General features: G+C 36.4%; 1 protein-coding gene across 2 annotated transcripts in view; it reads left to right on the top strand.

The window, feature by feature from the left end:
• The window catches only part of RAB2A (RAB2A, member RAS oncogene family), an 89,680-nt gene that overhangs the window by 58,310 nt on the left and 11,678 nt on the right, over positions 1-19,692 (top strand). For both annotated transcript variants that reach the window (XM_045075761.1, XM_045075762.1), the window contains exon 6: positions 2,153-2,264. In XM_045075761.1, coding sequence (XP_044931696.1) covers positions 2,153-2,264 — 112 coding nt within the window. The remainder of the gene's footprint in view (positions 1-2,152; positions 2,265-19,692) is intronic.

Genomic DNA, 19,692 nt, shown 5'->3' with positions numbered 1-19,692 from the left:
TTAGGATGACTACACTATTTATAGAGTAACCTCCCTCCTCTCCCTGGCACTCCTGATTCTGCTTACTCCGGTTTTCCACATTTACCACTTTCTAACATACTATATTCTTTACTCAGTATTATTGTCTGTCCTCTACTGGAATGTACACTTTTTTGTTGACTTCTTCATTAATACATCCCAAGGGCTTACCAAAATTCCTGGCTTATAAAAGGCATTCAGTAGATATTTGTTGAATGAAGGAATGATTTACTTTTCTTAGAATTTTCTGTATTTCTAATTTAATAATGATGATAATGGATATTTGTGAAACTGATAACCAAATTAAAAGAAAAACTAACATTAATGTGCAGTACCTTTCACAGTCATCAGAGTGACATATATTAACAAGTGTGATCTTACCACATGTTGGTGAGGAGGTGATACAATGGGAACTTTCAAACATTGCCACTAAGAGTATCAATTATGCAGCTGTTTTGGAAGACACCTTTGTACCAAGTATATTCAAGTGCAGTGGCTTTTGAGCTTTCTCATTTGACTTAAATACATTTTCTATCAAGTCTTAGTGCACAAATTTTATGTATACATACATAAAAAACAAAATTCCGTATAACAGTGGGTGATACAGTCTGATATTTTCTCTTCTTTTCCATACTAATTCACTGAGTCATGGCACATGTATACCAGATACTGTACTTGGAAAATACAGTACTTTCTAACATTTTACTACCTTGGAAAAGTTTTGGCACATGCACACAAAAAATGTATAACTTTTTATTGTAACGCTGTTTTTAATAATGAAAAATTATAAATAACTTTTTCAAATGGAAATTAAAAATAAATTGTGTTGCATTCATTCACTAGACTACATAATATGGCAATAAAACATTAAGAAACTAGATCTACATAGAGTATGTCAGTAACCCCAAAAAAATCATGTTGACCAAAACTAACAAGTTGGAGAATGTTAGCTACATCTGAATTTTTCTTAATGTGCAAAAACCCTTTTTTGTATGGCTATAAACATGAATATACATATAAAAAACATGCATGAGAGTGGAAACACTAAATACAGAGAAGTGGTTACCTTTGAGGTGAAAGGAAAGAATGAGATCAGGAGCAGACAGGTACAGAAGTGGTGAATCAACTATAACTTGATTTTGTTTCTCAGCAGTGAAGAAATCTGATATAAATGTGTCTGAATAATCAGGACTAGATGGAAGTACATGGGTATTCTATTCTCCATCCTTTTCTATGTGCTTTAAATATTTTATAGTAATAAAAACTATAAGTTTTTATAATAAGACACTTTTTTAAAGATTTTATTTATTTATTTGACAGATCACAAGTAGAGAGGCAGGTAGAGAAAAATGAGGAAGCAGGCTCCCTGCTGAGCAGAGAGCCCCATCTGGGGCTCGATTCTAGGACCTGGGATCTTGACCTGAGCTGAAGGCAGAGGCTTGAACCCACTGAGCCACCCAAGCACCCATAAAACACACTTTAAAGAGACCACTGCTTCCCCCCACCTTCCTAATACAGTTCCTGTAAAAAAAAAATGAGTACTGCTCTTTCTCCCCGAAACTTCTAGATTAGACTTTTGTTTCTCTCTCCCTTTTTCTATTAACAGTTTTACTGTTAATAGTAACTTGGTTTAACTGAGAGTTAAACCAAGTAAGATTAATAATCTAATTAATGTGTCTTTAGTACTTTGGATTTTATTAATCAATTTCCTAGAGCTTCTGGAAATTAAGTGATTTGTTTTTAAATCACATTCATAGAAATTCAGTCTGGCTGAAAGTTTAGACTAGTGTTCTCTCTTGAATTGTTATTTTGAGTAAGAGATTTCCCTTCTTTGGGAACCCACTATACTCTAGAGCTGGGTGTTGATAGATGTTTCATTTAGGTTTCTCTTACTTACAGTGTTCTAGGATTCTAACTCCGGATCTTCTGTTGGATAATTTATTCCTTGAAACTAAGCACATTCTAGCCATTTGACCTTCATATTACCCAGAATAAGTCAGTTGTTATTATTATGTGTTAAAAATTAATCAAAAGAATAGTCAGCACAACTTTGAATCTTTTGTTACACTTTTCACAGATACCTCTATTTATACTGTGCTGGTTAATAACATGGCCTTTTATTTCCTATATTTAGTGATTTAGAATCTAGAAGAGAAGTAAAAAAGGAAGAAGGTGAAGCTTTTGCACGAGAACATGGACTTATCTTCATGGAAACTTCTGCCAAGACTGCTTCCAATGTAGAAGAGGTAAATAAGAGACCCTTTTAAATGTTCATCTTTTCACTTAATTGAAATGTATTGTATACTTTAATATTACTTTATTGGTATATCTCCGGTAAGCTTTTTAGTCTTTGAATATTGTAGAGTAGGAAAATTTCTTGTGTTTGAAATGTTTTGCCTTGTAACATTCATCTTAAACTCTTAAATCATATTCTGAGCCTCCTCTTGACGCCGAAATGCTTTAACACATCTTTGCATGTATTTATCCTGAGAGAAAAAAGGAACACTAATGAAATTTGGAAATATATCGAGATATGTTTGTAGCTATTTGTATCTACTTTTGCTTCAATAGGGAAGGTATTTTTTTATTTTTCTGTAACATTATACAAAGCATAAAGTATCTCAATTATTTCCATTGATCAGGCTGAACTGCTACAAGCTTTCTGAACACATCATAAAAAGAACACATGTTCTTTTTATGCTTTCTGTATTTGGATATGGTATTTATATACTATATGTAGATGAGTAGATAGTTAATTCTCCCTAAGGATAAGAATCACCTCCCTAAGGTGAAAGTATTGCTACACTCTATTTTATAAAAGTCAGGAAAGAGGCTAAAGAAGTAAGTAGTTTGCCTAGAGTAACTGTACTTTCCACCTCTGGGTAAGACTCTCAGCAGCAGTTACGAAAAGGGATTTGAAAAAATAAATTATTTTAAAATGTCATTTTTCTAAGGATAGCAGAGAATAAGATGCTAGGCAGCAGCTTAACAGTATGCCTTTAACATAATAAGCAGTGAGTAAATATTCATTAAGAATGTACTTGGGGCTCTTCTAATTAACTTCTGAACCCAGAAATTGACTATAGTAATTCAGCAGCATTGGTATTTTCACTGAAAAATTCTTCCTAAAGTATGACATTATACCTATCTATACTTGATGAAGTGCTCTGTGACTGTTCTTTAATGCATTTCCTACAGCTACCAATTAATGCTTTACTTCTTGTTGCCAGTAATTACAATTTAATTACATACAAGAGTAATATTGCACTTTGCACAGTGAACCCAGAGAGAAATTTGTTCTGCCCCTTTGTTCAGCTTAAAATAGACAGGTAAAGCTGCCTGTTTCAGAGAGGCACTCCTTTATTAGAGGTGTTGTATTTAGAAACAATAATAGCCAATGTATTGTGAGGGTTTCAGGATCTCTGAAACATATCCTATGGATTATTATTGATTTTCTTATTGATTTTAAGAAACTCTAAGGCCAAAGTTGAATACATTTTGGTTTAAAAAAAACCTTATACTATGGGGCTCCTGGCCAGCTCAGTCAGAAGAGCATACAAGTCTTGATCTCTGGGTTGTGAGTTTGAGGCCAAGGGTGTAGAGATTACTTAAATAAATAAAATTTAAAAAGAAAAGAAAATACTGTAAAGTTAGATGATAAAGCATCAAGTACTAGAAAATAATCCTAGATTTCTAGTTCTGTTTCTGATGCCTTTGTGTTCATTTTCTTTATTCTTAACTAGTAACAGTAGGTATATATTTGTAAACAGCAAATTACTGTTGTCATTTGGCTGAACACTAAAGTAAATTCCATTAATGTTTTAGCAGCACTTATTACAGAAATTTTGTGTTAATAATAAAAATAATTGTTTAAATTTGATCTGGGCAGGAATTTCCTACATTCATGAGGGAACTTTACTTAGTTATGTAAATTAACTTGCTTCTCAGAAACCAAGGATATTAAGAAATAATCTTTTCTAATTCCATTTTGAAAAGATTTATAGACAAGCACTACATAATATCATCATCCATCAGATTTTACCTGAAAGCTAAAAATATTTCATGATCAGGTGTTTTGAGGAGGTAGAGTACCATTCTGTGATCCACAAAGAGCAAAATCGAATCTTAATCTCTACAGGACTTAGGAACTAATTAAACATGAACGCAACAACCAAAGGGCTTCAGCATCTAGAAGAATGCTCTCCTATCTGCCAAGTGCATCTAAAACTTTGAATATTATATGTAAAACAATTACAAGAAGACTGAAAGTTAGAGTGCAGAAGGCTGACCAGCTTAGAGGCCTTGGGATCTGAGGAAAGTGACATATCAGTGATTTCCCTTGATTTTCTTCAGATTGGGTTCTAGAGAAACTGGCAATCCAGAAAGGCCAGCAGGTGCAGCGGGAAAAAAGAAGCCTACTTTCTAGCCAAAGGACCAGGAAAGCAAACCATTCTATTATACCCAAACATGGCAGAAAAAATTATGGTTCTGCTTCTACCGTTAGCTTACTTTAATGAGGTTTCCCATACTCATTTTTCTGTGGGATTGGTATCAGGGAAAGCCAGCAAAAGTGCAGGTTTAAATTAGATCCAGAATCTCATAACACAGTGCCCCAAATGTCCAGATATCATTAGAAAATCACTCTTCATACCCAGAACCAGGAAGATCTAATAGCAAGATGACAGAGGTGTTAGAAGTGATTAAAAAAATGTTTAAGCAACCATCATAAAAATGCCTCAGCAAACAATTAACATGCTTAAAACAAGTGAAAAAAAAGTCTCAGCAAAGGTAGTATAAGTAAGAAGAACCAGATAGAAATTTTAGAATGAAAAATATAATTAACATAAAAAAGGTTTAGCGGATGGGGTCAACAGCAGAATAAAGGGACAGAGTAAAGAAATAGTGAACTGGATGATAGAAAAATAGAAATTACTCAGTCTATACTAGAGAGAGAAGACAGACTGGAAAAAAAAATGAGCAGTGCCTCAGGGACCTGTGAAACCATAACACAAACTATTAACATTGTGTTATCAGATTCCTAGAAGGAAAGCAGAAGGAAGATGGCTCTGAAAGTACTCAAATAATGACCAAAAATTTGCCAAATGTGGCGGAAGACATAAACCTAGATTTAAGAGGCTGAGCTAACTCCAGACAGGATAAATCCAGACAAATCCACACCATGCCAAATTTGTCAATGGTCAAATCTCTGAAAGCTAAAGACAAAGAAAAATTACAACAGCAGCAAGAAGCAACTTACTAATTCAAATGACAGCAGATTTCTCATCAGAAACAGTGGAGGTCAAAGAAATACATAGTAGTTTCAGGAACTGAAAGAGAATAATTTTCAGGATGCTAGAACTAGCAAAAATACTTTCAAGAATGAAGAAAAAGACATTATCAGGGTGAAAGAAAGCTAAGAACTTATTAATAGCAGATCTACAAAACAGTGGCTAATGGAAGTTATCTAACAAATGAAATGATAAAGAATCTTTGAAGGAACACAGGTAACATAAAGTATGGATAATTACGATAGACTTCTCTTAAAACTTAGAAGTCTTACAAATTATGTTTGACAAATGAAGCAGAACAATAATGTCTAGTGTGTTCTTGGTGTATATATAGGAAATACCATAAACCATGGTGAAGAAAGGGCCATCAGGGGAGCTAAGGGTACTATACTTCACCTGATTTGGTAAAAGGACAACACTAGTAGACTGTGATTATATATATATACAATACCTGAAGTAACTACCAAAGAATATACAAAGAGATAGACTACCCTCAGAAAGGTAGGAAAAATAAAACCAAAATCAGCCATAGAAAACAGAATGACAGACTTAAGCCCTCACATTGCAAAAATGACATGAAATGTACATGATCTAAATATATGAATAAAAAAAAAATGGCAGAGAGGATTAAAGAACATGACCCAACTATATGGGTATCTGTAAGAAATTCACTTCAAATATAATGATACAGGCAAGTTGAAAATAAAATTATTGGGAAAGATACATCATATAAACATTAATCAGAAGCAAGAGTGACTTTATTTATATAAAATAGAATAGACCTACAAGCAAAGAAAATTGCCAGAGACAGAGTGGGACATTATTTTAGAGTCTGCTGGGAAGACCTGGCAATCCTAAATGCATATATATCAAAAAACAGAGATGCAAGATATGTGAAGCAAAAACCAGTAGAAAACTGGAAATAAACTATAAACAGTGGAATTAAACTAGAAATCAGTAATAGCCTCCAATTATGATTATGGATTTGTTTATTTCTCCTTTGAGTTTTGTTAATCTGGTTATCAGTAAGCAATAACTGGGAAAAAAATCTCCAAAAGACTTGGAAACTAAACAACACACTTCTAAATAATCTGTGTCTAGTGGACGTCTTAAAGGAAACTTAAAAATACATTGAACTGAATGAAAATGAAACTATAACATATCAGAAATTATAGGTAACAGGTACTTCAGTACAGATAGGGAAGTGTATAGCTTTAAAGGCATATAATAGAATAAAAGTCGTCTCGTCTCAAGTTAAGAATCTTAGCTTCCACCTCAGGAACCCAAAGCAAATAGAAGAAAGGAATAATAAAGATAAGAGCAGAAACCAGTGAAATTGAAAACAGGTAAATTATGATAGAGAAAATGAATGAAAAACTTCTTTTCAAGGATATTAAGACTGATAGACCTCTGTCAAGATTGATCAGTGCAGAAAAAGGATTTGACAAAATTCAATACCCATATGTTTTAAAACTAAAAAAAAAAAAAAAAAAAAAGGGAATTAAAGAATACTTCCTCAGCTCATTAAAAAGCATCTACAAAACCACAGCTAACATTATACATATGATAAAGGCTAAATCTTTTAGCCCTTAGATCAGGAACAAGGCAAGGATGTCTGCTCTCACTATTATTGAAGATATTGGTGGAAGTTCTAATTAGTGCAATAAAACAGGAAAGGGAAATAAAGGCAGACAGCTCAGAAAGGAAGAAATAAAACTTTATTTGTGGCTGACATGGCTGACATGATTGTCTCTGGGAAAACCTATGGAATTTACACACACACACACACACACATACACACACAAACAAACTAGTTAATGAGTGAGTTCAAGAAAATTACAGGATACAAGACAAATGTATAAAAAATCTCTTACATTTATGGTGCCCAGTTGGTAGAGCATGTGACTCGTGAACTCAGGGTTGTGAGTTGAAGCCCCATGTTGGGCATAGAGCTTACTTTTTAAAAGAAAACTATTGTATTTCTATATATAGCAAAGAACACCAAAATTTAAAATACAGTACCATCTATAATCACACAAAAATAAAAATACCTAGGTTTAAATCTAAAAATAACATGTACAGAACAGGACATGATGAAAAAAAGGACATGATGAAAAAAAATACAAATAAATGAGGAAACATACTATGTTCATTGTTTGGAGTACTCAACCTAGTAAAGATGTCACTTCACAGATTGATCCAGAGGTTTAATCCAATACCTATCAAAGTTCCAGTAATATTTTTTGATAGATATTTGACAATATTATTTTAAAATATAGATAGAGGGGCAAAGGGCCTAGAACAACTAAAGCCATTTTGAAAAAGAATAAAAAAAGTAGGGAAATCGTTCTTTGATTTCAAACCTTCACGTAGACTGTGTGATGCTGGTAAAGGAATAGATACATACAGCAGTGGGACAGAATAGAGAAACAATAAATAGACCCATACAGATATGCCCTAATGATTTAACAGAGGTACAGAAGTAGCTCACAGAGGAAGATAGCCATTTCAGTAAATGCTCTAGCAATTGGATGTTCCTAGACAAGTAAATGAACCCGAGTCTCACACCTTATACAAAAACTAACCCAAAACAGATCCTGTAGTTAAAAGTAAAACATTTAGCTATTTGTATTTTAGCAGGGGAAAGGGAGAAAATCTTCAGGCTATCGTGATAGACATGCTTTTCAATAAAAGCATTTATGCTTATGGATCATGATTCATAAAAGGAAAAATTGATGTTTGCCTTTTATAACTTGTGCTCTGTGAATGATCCTGGTAAAAAGATGAAAGACTGCAGACTGGAAGAAAATACTTGTAAGCCAAATACCAGCAAAGGACTAGTATCTAGAATAAAAAACTCTCAAAACTCAATAGTTTAAAGAAGAAATCAACCCATCTAGGAAACAGGCAAAAGACATGACCAGAGATTTCATCAAAAAGGATTTATAAGCAAATAAGCACTTGAAAAGATACTCAACATCAACCAGCTGTTAGGGAAATACAAACTTAAGACTTCCATAAATTATCACTATACATCCATCAGAGTCGCCAAAATTTGACAACACCAAATGCTGACAAGGATATGGAGAAACTAGATCACTCACACATTGCTGGTGGGAATGTAAAATGAAAGGGCCACTCTAGAAAGTTTGACAGTTTCTTTAAAAACTGTACATTTCAGGGATGCCTGACTGGCTCAGTCAGTAGATAATGCAACTCTTGACCTCAGGCCCATGAGTTCAAGCCCCACATTGGGGGTAGAGTTTACATAGTAAAAATAAATAAAATGTGGAAGGAGGGAAGGGAAGGGAGGAAGTGAGGGAGGGAAAAGGAAGAAAAGAAAAGAAACTAGACATTCAACTACCATGCTCTCTAGCAGTTGCTCCTCTGAGCATTTATCCCCAAAAAATGAAGATTTCCAGAAACCAGTACATAGATGTTCATTGCATCTTTATTCACAATATGGCCAAACACTGAAAACAACCTGGATGTCCTTCAACAGATGAATGATTAGACGGAGTAATAATAGTACATCCACAGTACAGAATACTACTCAACAGTAAAAAGGAATGAACTAGGGGACCCTGGGTGGCTCAGATGGTTAAGCATTTGCCTTTGGCTCAGGTCATGACCCCAGGGTACTAGGATCAAGTCCTACATTGGATACTCTGCTCAGCTGGGTGCCTGTTTCTGCCTCTCCCACTCCCCCTGCTTGTGCTTGCTCTGTCAGATAAAATCTTAAAAGAAAAAAAAAAAAAGGATGAACTATTGATATATGCACAACCTAGATGAGTCTCCAGAAATCTATGCTTAGTGAATTAAGTTAATCCCAAAAGATTGCATATCGTATTGTTCTATTTATATTACTTCTTTTAAATGACAAAATTAGAGAAATGGAGAACAGCTGAGTCACAGCCAGGTTTAAGAGGGGGTGTCAGGGTGGAAAGAGGATATGTTTACAAAGAAGACCAACACGAAGGATCCTTATAATAATGGAAATGTTCTGTATCCTATATCAACATTTTGATTATATCAGTGTCCTAACAGTGTCCAATACGTTTCCAAGATTCTACCATTAGAGGAAACCAGGTTAAGGTTACATAAGATCTCTTTGTATTATCTCTTAAACATGCATGTAAATCTATGATTACTTCAGAAAGTTTTATCAAAACACAATAATAGTAACCACATACAAACAACTTTAATTAAAGTTAACCTGTTCTTAAAGATCACAGTGACAATTTTTTTTTTTTAAATAAAGATTTAGGGGTGCCTGGGTGGCTCAGTGGGTTAAAGCCTCTGCCTTTGGCTCAGGTCATGATCCCAAGGTCCTGGGATGGAGCCCCACATCAGCCTCTCTGCTCCACCGGGAGCCTGCTTCCTCCTCTCTCACTCTTTGCCTGCCTCTCTGCCTGCTTGTGATCTCTGTCTGTCAAATAAATAAATAAAATCTTTTAAAAAATAAAAAATAAAAAAGATAAAGAAGCCTCACGATGTATTACCAAAAAATACAAATGTGAGAATATGGAGGAGCATAGTTACAAAAGCTTAAGTGATATTTTTTGAATTTATTAAAAACACAATTTCTTTTTCAAATTATTAAGTTAATAATTTATTTTAAGGGGCACCTGGGTGGTTCAGATGATTAAGCATCTGCCTTGAGCTCAGGTCATGATCCCAGGGTCCTGAGAATTGAGCCCTGCTTTGGGCTCCCTGCCTGGTGGGAAGCATGCTTTCCCTCTCCCACTCCCCCTGCTGTGTCCTGCTCTCGCTCTGTCTCTCACTCTGTCAAATAAATAAATAAAATCTTTATATATTTTTTTAAGATTTTATTTATTTATTTGTCAGACAGAGTGAGCACAGGCAGACAGTGGCAGGCAGAGGCAAAGGGAGAAGCAGGCTCCCTGCTGAGCAAGGAGCCTGATGTGGGACTTGATCCCAGGATGCTGGGATCATGACCTGATCCAAAGGCAGCCGCTTAACTAACTGAACCACCCAGGCGTCCCTAAATAAAATCTTAAAAAAAAAAAATCTTTTAAGTATGGCTCTTCGGGAACTCTCACATTTTTGCATAGAGCAATTTTTTTTTTTACAACAACCAAGTTCTTCTATGCTGTATATTATGTATTTTAGCTTATGCCTAACAATAAAGTTACTGTTCAGATTTTCATTATGCATACATAGACTTTCTTAGTAAGATTGTTCAGAAGTAAGAAGAAATTATACTAGTATTCATGAAAGAGACCCCTGAGCTATATAGAATAAGGAAGACCTGGTCAGAAGATAATAATGAGTTTCACATGGGGCAAAGTAACTGAGGGAAGAACTCCAAAATTGGGCTAAACATTAAGATGTCTTGCACTTTAATAAATAACCAAGTATTTTTAAAACAAACAAGTTCATTTATGACCCTTTGTGCATGTCAGACTTTAAAACACAATTAAGTACATCATTAAATAATGAGTATTTCAGGGACAATATACTTTTATCCATTAGTTTATTTTTCTACATCACCTGTATTAAAGCATTTTGCTCAGCTCACAGTGAGGTTGATGGCACTATTTTAAATCAATTTAAACAGTTGTCACCACTTAAAAAAAAAAAAAAGTAAACCCGTATACCCATCATCTGGCTTCAGAAGTTACCACCATTTTGACATTTTGATGTTTTTTTTTTTATTATGTCCTCTGTTTTTTTAAAGGAAATTCCAGAAATATTTTACCGATAAATATTTCAGTGACAATAATTTAAAAAACATATAACCATGATACCATTATTATACATAGCAAACTTAGCAGTAATTCCTTTATAATATCTGATAATCAAGTATGAATGGCATCCTTTTTATTTCATTCAATTGATGTTGAAAAACAAGTACTTGTTTCTTTCTTTGAGGTCAGAAAACACTAATAGGTGTTGTTTCTGCTTTGAGGAGAGGGAAGGAGGAGAGCTAAGCATTCATCAGGCATCTGCCTTGGGATAGGTACTCTTTTGCACCAGTGCCTGTGGCAAGAGTGCCAATACCTCAGTGGGAAAGTATACAGCTCATAAAATTGCAATATACGATCTCCAGGATTTCAGAAAAAATTAGCCTGCTAGAATTAAATCCAAAGAGGAATCATGATGAAACACGGGAGATAAATATGCTAGTTTTACAGGGTCTAGAGGTTCTTAGTGACTTAGACTTGGCATTGGAGCACACAGGAATGAATTTCAGGGAAATTTGTTCTAAGTACTGTGTCTTATCATTGCCTTCCTCTGTGAGAGAGGCAGTTCAGGACAGTGGGTAGAACCTTAGGCTCTGAGCTCAGACAGGAAATTATTGTCAGCTTACCGCTTAACCTTGGAGGACCCATTTCTGGAAGAGTGGATCATGTTAGGAGATAAAAGAGTAAGATAGCTATCCTAATGACACATCCTACTCACCCAGTGAGAGTGGTAGTTGATTTTTGGGCAGCTCACAGAAGGTCATTATCTCCCCTCTTACTTTGTTTAAATTTATTTGAGAGAGAGTGCGTGCGCTAGTAGGAGGGACAGAAGGGGGAGGAGAGGGAATCTCAGGCGAACTCCACGTGGAGCACAGGTGTTGATCCCATGCCCCTGAGATCATGACCTGACATGAAATGAAAATCTGGACACTCAACAGACTGAGCCACCCCCATTATCCCCTTTTTGTAATCTATGAGAGTTACTCAATTCCTAGCCAGTCTTGGATTATAATACATAGAGAAGAACTTGGGAAACCCCTGCATTGAAAAACTATAACATAGTCTCTTAAAGGCCATTTTTTAAAATATAAAATAAAAGAGAATTACAGTCGTTTCTCCTTATCTATGGAGGGATATGTTCCAGGACCCACAGTAGATGTCTGAAACTGCAGGTGGCACCAAACCCTATATGGAACTATATATAAAACACTATATATATAATACATATATAACATATATCTGTTTCTATACATATATACCAGTGAAAGTTTAATTCATAAATTAGGCATAGTAAGAGATTAATAACAATAACTTAATTGATAGAGCAATTATAATAATATACCACAATAAAAGTTTTGTGAATATGGTTTCTGAAAACGTCGTCCTATACTATACTCACCTTGGTGATGATGCAAGCTGGTACGTTGTCTGTGATATAAGATGACGTGCGGGGCGTGACATAGGCATTGTGATATAGCGTTAAGCTGCTCTTGACCTGATTGTACATCAAAAGGAGGATCATCTATTTCTGGAACATGGTTGACCGAGGATAATAGAAACCATGGAAAGCGGAACCGTGGATAAGGGGGACTACTGTATGTTAAAAGATAGAAAGATTTATAGAGAGCCAGTGTCCTAATCATGGACCATTTGACTAAAAGTTCTTTTAGAAATTTAAACCCAGGGGTATCTGGGTGGCCAGGTCGGTTAAGCGTTCGCATTCGGCTCAGATAATGATCCCAGGATGCTGACATCGAGCTCCACATCAGGCTCCCTTTTCAGTAAGGAGCCTGCTTTTCCCTCTCCCACTCCCCGTGCTTATGTTCCCTGTCTCCCTGTGTGTGTCCGTCTCTCTGTCAAATAAATAAATAAAATCTTTTAGAAAAATTAAGAAGAAAAGTTTTTTAAAAAATTTAAAACTACATCGTTGTTTATTAAGGTTAAACCTGGTAGTATGATGATTCCTTTCTGTTTATAACCAGACCTGTTGACTTTTGCTGTTATGCTGTAATCTATTTTTATATTTTAGTCAAGATCTAATTACTGTCATGCAAGTAGAGACCATGACATTTTTAACTCTTGTACTTCCCTGGAAGAGGTTGGTTAATTTGCAGCATAAGATGACAGCATTTTTCTGACCTTAGTTGAGTTGTTGCTGAAAGTAAGTTTACTATTAATCTGTGGATCTGTTGATTTACTATTCTGTTTAATGATTTCATCCATGAGAGATCTTTTGAGGGGAAGAACAGCCAAACTGGTGTTAGAGAAAAATGCATAGGATAGCCCACAACAAAGAATTACGTGATATAAATATCGGTAGTATTGAGGTTGAAAAACACTGAGCCAGAGTAATAGGATACAGTTAAAATCAGTGAAGTGAAGCACCAACAGCTCTGTGTCATACACGCGTCCTCTTTATTCATTTAGAAGTGCGTGGGATGGTGTATGATGATCTTAAAAATGCTTTATTTAGGGGCGCCTGGGTGCCTCCGTCGGTTAAGCATCTGCCTTCAGCTCAGGTCATGATCCCAGGACCCTGGAATCAAGCCCCAAAGTGGGCTACCAGCTTGGGGATTCTGCTTGTTCTTCTGCCCATCCCTCTCCCTAACACGTGCTTCTTCTCACTCACTCGTGTTCTCTCTCTCTCTCTTTCTCTCTCAAATAAATAAAATTGTTTTTTAAAAATGCTTTATTTCAGAGCCACCTGCATGGCTCAGTTGATTTGAGCATCTGACTCTCGATTTCAACTCAGATCATGATCTCAGGGTGGTAAGATCAAGCCATCAGGCTTCAAGCTCAGTGCAGACTCTGCTGAGATTCTCTCTCTCCCTTTCCCTCAACTCCCCATCCCCCCGTAAATATGCTCGCTCACTCTAAAATAAGTAAATAAAATCTTTTTTAAAAAGTGTTTTAGTTCAATGACAATCAGGAAGAAAGTGAGGACAGAGTGCTCTTAGGAAGTGACACCACTCCTGCTTCTGTTTGGTGGGCTGTCTCTGACCTGTGAGTTCTGCAGTGAGTATCCTCAGGTGTTTTCAGCATCTTCCTGATGATTTCATACCTGGGTCCAGGTTCATTCTATCCCTAATCACTCCTGACCTCCTTCCACGGCAGCCACTATTAACACCATCATTCAGCACTGCTCTACTTCAGTACCTTGAACTTTTTATTTTCCTTAACTCTGCCCTCTCCCATTCCAGTTGTTTTCCTCTTGCCCAAATTTATGCTGCTGTTCTTCAACTGGGATCTTAAATCTAAAATGACACCAAGACTGTACTTTCCAGTATTTTGGGGGGGGCGCCTGGCTGACTCAGTCAGTTAAGCATCTGACTTGATTTGGGCTCTGGACACGATCTCAGGGTCGTGAGATTTGAGTGTCACATCAGGCTCCATTCCTGGCATGAGTCTGCTTGGGGTTCTCTCTCCCTTTCCCTCTGCCCTTCCCCTGCTCAAAAAAGATTATTTTTCAGAATATTTTTTAGAGAGTATAAAAATAAAATACCTTAGTCTGCCTAAACAAGAAATGACTTACAAAGGTAAGAATTCCTCAGACTAAGATCTACTGTTTATAAAGTCATATAAGATTAATACCACACACATGTAAACATTAGCTATACACAAATATGTAAAACCTCTATTAGCAAACTGCTATAGTATACAGATATTATGTTTAAGTATTTTGATTTCTAAACTTTAAGTTATAATTTCTGAGTTACAGATTATAATAAGGGAATTCATTCTTCCCATGAAGTGGATTTTAGTCACTCTTACACAACTTGGAATAGTTCTAGATGTGCTATTATCATTTATCCTTTTTGTTATTCACTGAGGAAGTACACCCATATCTGTGATAGTAGAAATACACCCCAGAGTTCATCTCCTAAATGTCAATTAAATCAGAAAGCCAAATTCAACCAAAATAGTCTTGTCTATATGGTATTTTCCATAGTAATAGGAGACCAGAGCCTAACTCTGAATTTTCAGTTTCTAGTACTGATTTTTTAAAATATGATATTTGGATACTATACTCCTACATCTGAGTTCCTAGCATATGGAGGGGAAAACCCATTTAGTTGCCTGTCATTTATTCAAGTAATATTTATGCTAGTATACAGAGCATTTATAGTGAAATGAGGAAAATGATATTTTTTAGGAAATGGATTTTTAGGAAATCCATTGTAGCATTTTTTTTTTTTTTAGGAAAATGAGTTTAATCTCTATTTCTGACCAAAAAAAGTCCCCTTGACTTCCATTTTACTAAAGATTTTGCTGATAAGAAAATAAGAATCAGCTATGTGACCAGCAGTAAATATTTTTGAATATTAGTTTTGGTTTCTCTTGTCAACCGAGACCTGAAGGTCATTGAGGACATTCAAGATACCGTGTGTACCTGGTAACTGTCTGGCTCCTCAGGGAAACACCTCGTAAGATGCTACCGGCTGGTAGTTCATTCTAGAACCACAGCTTTGTTGAGTGTCCTACTCTGCAGTGTCCCAGGAAAATCTGGCCTCTGTCGTCTACCCTGTGACAAACTGAGGAGTTGGTATGAAGATTACAGGAAACTCCTTCTGTCACTGGAATCCAGTGATGTTTGCTCCACACTTGTGGTGTCAGCATTTAAAAGAGTGTCTCATAAGTGGAAAATGTATTTCAGAAGAATTTTCAGGTGATTAAAACATGCCAAGTACCTGAAACAATGCAGTTGTATATTTGTATGGCATGTTGTCAGAGTTCTTTCATGTACGTTATCCCCTTTCTGTTGCACCACGCAGTAGAGAATAGCAGTAGTAAAGACTATTCAATCTTCTTTAAGGAGCATTAATTAAAATGATCACCTCTAGAGGTGCCTGGGTGGCTCAGTTCGTTAAGTGCCTGCCTTCAGCTGGGGTCTTGATCCCCAGGGTCCTGGGATCGGGTGCTTCATTAGGCTCCCTGCTCAGCAGAGAGTCTGCTTCTCCTTCTCCCTCTGTCGCTCCCCCTGCTTGTGCTCTCTCTCTCTCTCAAATAAAATCTTTTTAAAAAATTAAATAATAGAGGGGTTGCCTGGGTGGCTCAGTGGGTTGAGCCTCTGCCTTCAGCTCGGGTCATGATCCCAGGGTCCTGGGATTGAGCCCTGCATCAGGCTCTCTGCTTGGCAGGGAGACTGCTTCCTCCTCTCTGCCTGCCTCTCTGCCTACTTGTGATCTCTCTCTCTCGGTCAAATAAATAAATAAATATTTAAAATAAAATAATAGAATAAAATTGTCACCTCTGCATAAGGTTTCATGAAAAACATGTTTAGGAGGAGCTGGTATGTATCCCCTTTGTAGAAAAACCAGAATTTCCAGTAGTTTATTAGTTTCTGAGGAACTCCTGTTAAGAAGCTTGTTCACTTTTTATTTAACCCAGAGATTTCCCAGTGTGATTTAACCATTCTCCCCCCAAAAATGGAATTGGAGTAGGGGATATGTAATATCTGAAAATTGAATGGACCTATCTGGCTCTTTCAATGGAGAATATGACTCTTGATCTTGGGGTCATGAGTTCCAGCCCCACATTGGATGGAGAGCTTACTTTAAAAATAAATAATAGGAACAATCCCTCCCCCCCAAAATCAGTTGTATTTAGAGCTATGCTTCTCAAACATTAATGTGTGCTCAGATCACCTAGGAATCCTGTTAAAAATGCAGATTCTGATTTCGTAGGTCAGGGGTGTGGCCTGAAAGCTTGCATTTGGAACCTGCTGTCTAGTGTTGCAGATGCTGCTGCTCCTAGGGCCGGGCTCTGAGGAGGGCACAGACTGTGGAGTTCCTTCAGCTCTGTTAACTAATGGAAGAAACTGGAAGGCTACTCTCTTTTTCTGTTCCTTAGAAACATTCCTTCAAACGAATTCATCCTCTCCTTCTCTAGTGATTCTTGGCTCTCAGCATATAATTAAATAATCAAGTTTCAATCATTTTAAAAACAAAAACCTGTCATTCCCAGTTCTGGATATGTTCTCTTCTATCTTCTTGTAAACTCCATCTCCATTTCCTCATTCTTTTTCACACCTCAGTTCACAGGTCAACTTCCTCTGCCATGGCCAAAGTTACCCTGGACCTCCTAATTACCTGTTCTAACAAATACTTCTCTGTTCTTGCCTGAACCAGTTCCTTTGGGTATTTGAATCTTCAGTAGCCTATGTCTTGAAGTGTTTCTTTTTCCCTGACCCTACATATAGTCATTTATTCAGTGAATATATATTGCTTTCCACTTGTGTCTTGTTATTTCTTCCTGTGAAATATCTTTCCAAGTTGCTCTCTTCTCTCATTGCTATTGGATTCCCTGTCTTAATTTTTCAATCCTCTACATTGTTGCCTCTGAGATGTTTAGAATGAAAATTGAATGTCACTCCCCAGTTTTACTAACCTGATGTGTAGTGGGCTCCCCACAGCTTCAGAATCAAGCTCATTAGCTTGGAAGACAAGTCCCTTTATTGGTTAGCTCCATACAGTGTGCTCTCTGTATTCTACTAAGAGCTTACCAGCTGGGTAGTACTCTCTCAGCCTGCTTCCACAGAAAGTGTTCTTTACCCTTGAGATGCCCTTCCTTCCTACCTGATCCTTCAAGGATATAACAAAGTCTCATACCTCCTCTTGGAATGCCATGGCATACAACACACCTTCCCTGCCCCCTCCACCACCAGCACCAGGCACATGCCCACATAGTCAGCAATTATGTGCTCTTTTCTTTGTGTTCATTCTTGTATCTTCCTGAGCATGAATTTATCTTAGCACTCTATCATGATTGTTGTTTTTCATGTTGGTTCAACGTAAGGGCAACATTCCTTGAAAACACAGACTATCTTTTCATCTCTGCATTCCCAGCACCTAGCACAGTTTCTCCCCTGTATAGTAGATAATAAATGTTTGGATGGTGAAGTATTTATTTAATTACTTCAATCTTGTCCTTTTTCCTTAAGTCTTAATCTTTCATGCTTTGGTCTCACTTGTTAATATGTAGATGGAATTCTGTCTTAAACCTTCTTTGCTCTAAGCATTCTAAAACCCAGGAGATTTTTGAAATCCCAGAACAAATTGCCTTCTCCTTTGATAGGAACTTCTTTCAGTAGCTACCTAGGGTCTTGGTAGTTTGAAAAGATTTTTTTTTTTTTTTAGACCCAGGAATAAATGTCACAGAGATTATAGCAGGCTAGGAAAAATACCCCTTCCCAAAAGCCTCATGCTGACTTCATGAAGATTTCAAAATGCCTCAGAAGTGATGTATTATTGTATTATAATTATATATGTAACTGTGTGTATAGTTTTATTTATATATATTTATTTATAAATGTATATATAAATATGTTTAATATATAAATATATATTTATGTATAAATATATATTTAAATATATATTTTTTAGTTTATATATATAAATATATAAATAGATATATAAAGGAAGTGTGTCTGTGTCTATGTCCTTCCCTATCTTTCTTCCTAAGAAAATTCAGTTTTCTCAGAGTTGTACATTACCAAAACCCATAGTATTATATTCTCTCTAGGGACTAAAGATGATTGTGGTATGAATTGAGATTAAACTTGCCATTTGTTTAACAGTTGTCTCCTTATCAGATATTCTCACTCTCTCAGCCATTTGATGGGTTATTTTGCTCTGTATGCATCAATTTTACTTATAGGAAACCAGAAAAATATATAAACATCAAACAATGTTGAGGCAAAAGTCTAGTAATTTAAAATAGCTTTTAAAAAGTCTTAAACTCTTAGGGTCCGTGACTGGCTCAGTCAGTGGAGCACTTGATTCTTGAACTCAGGGCTGTGAATTTGAGCTCCATGCTGGGTGTAGAGATTGCTTAAAATCTTGAGGGGCACCTGACTGGCTCAATTGGAAGAGCATGTGACTGAGTCTTCATCTTGGAGTCATGTGTTCGAGCCCCATGTTGGCTGTAGAGATGTCTTGAATAAATAAAGAAATTTTTAAAAAAATCTTTAAAATATCTCAAACTGTTGAAAAATCTATTGAAAAAAGTTCCTGGCTTAGCTGCTGAAGTACTGAAAGATAGAACCAAGGGCACCTGGTTGACATAGTTAATCGTTTGCCTTCAGCTCAGCTCATGATTCTGGGGTCCTGGGATCACGTCCTGCATCGGGCTCCCTGCTTGGTGGGGAGTCTGTTTCTCCTTCCACCCGTCTCCCTTGTATGCTCATGCGTGTGCCTCTCTCTCATGCTCTCTCTGTCTCAAAATCTAAGCATAAATAAATAAATGATAGATACAGCCAAGATAATAGCTGAAAGCATAGTCAATTAGCTAGCCCTAAGACAGATTGCAGTAGCTTGCCGAGCCATCTGACAGGGTTGGTGAATTTCTATGTCTAGGGAAAGCACATGACTTGCTAACCAAAAACACCCAATTTCAAGGCCCCTTACTAATGTTTGTGTCCTGTCCCAGTACCTCCAAATTTAATTTGTGTTGAGAGGACATCTTACTTGCCTTGGGCTGTATTGTAAGTGGTGGAACAGATATTTCTGTAAAACTGAAATGTGGTATAAATTGAAGCATTCTTGTCCCTTAACCCTATTCTCAGTGTCAAGGGTACCACACGACTTTTTCACTGGAAATTTGACCTGTCTCTATCAGGTTTCCAGCATCCTTGGAGGAGTGTTTAATAAATACTTAGACCCTAATAGGAAGATTTTGCT

This window comes from Mustela putorius, unplaced genomic scaffold (assembly GCF_011764305.1).
Source record: "Mustela putorius furo isolate JIRA1106 unplaced genomic scaffold, ASM1176430v1.1 tig00000151_pilon_pilon_pilon, whole genome shotgun sequence".
NCBI lineage: Eukaryota > Metazoa > Chordata > Mammalia > Carnivora > Mustelidae > Mustela > Mustela putorius.
Note: the sequence above shows the minus strand (reverse complement) of the source record. Positions and strands in the feature narration are given on the sequence as shown.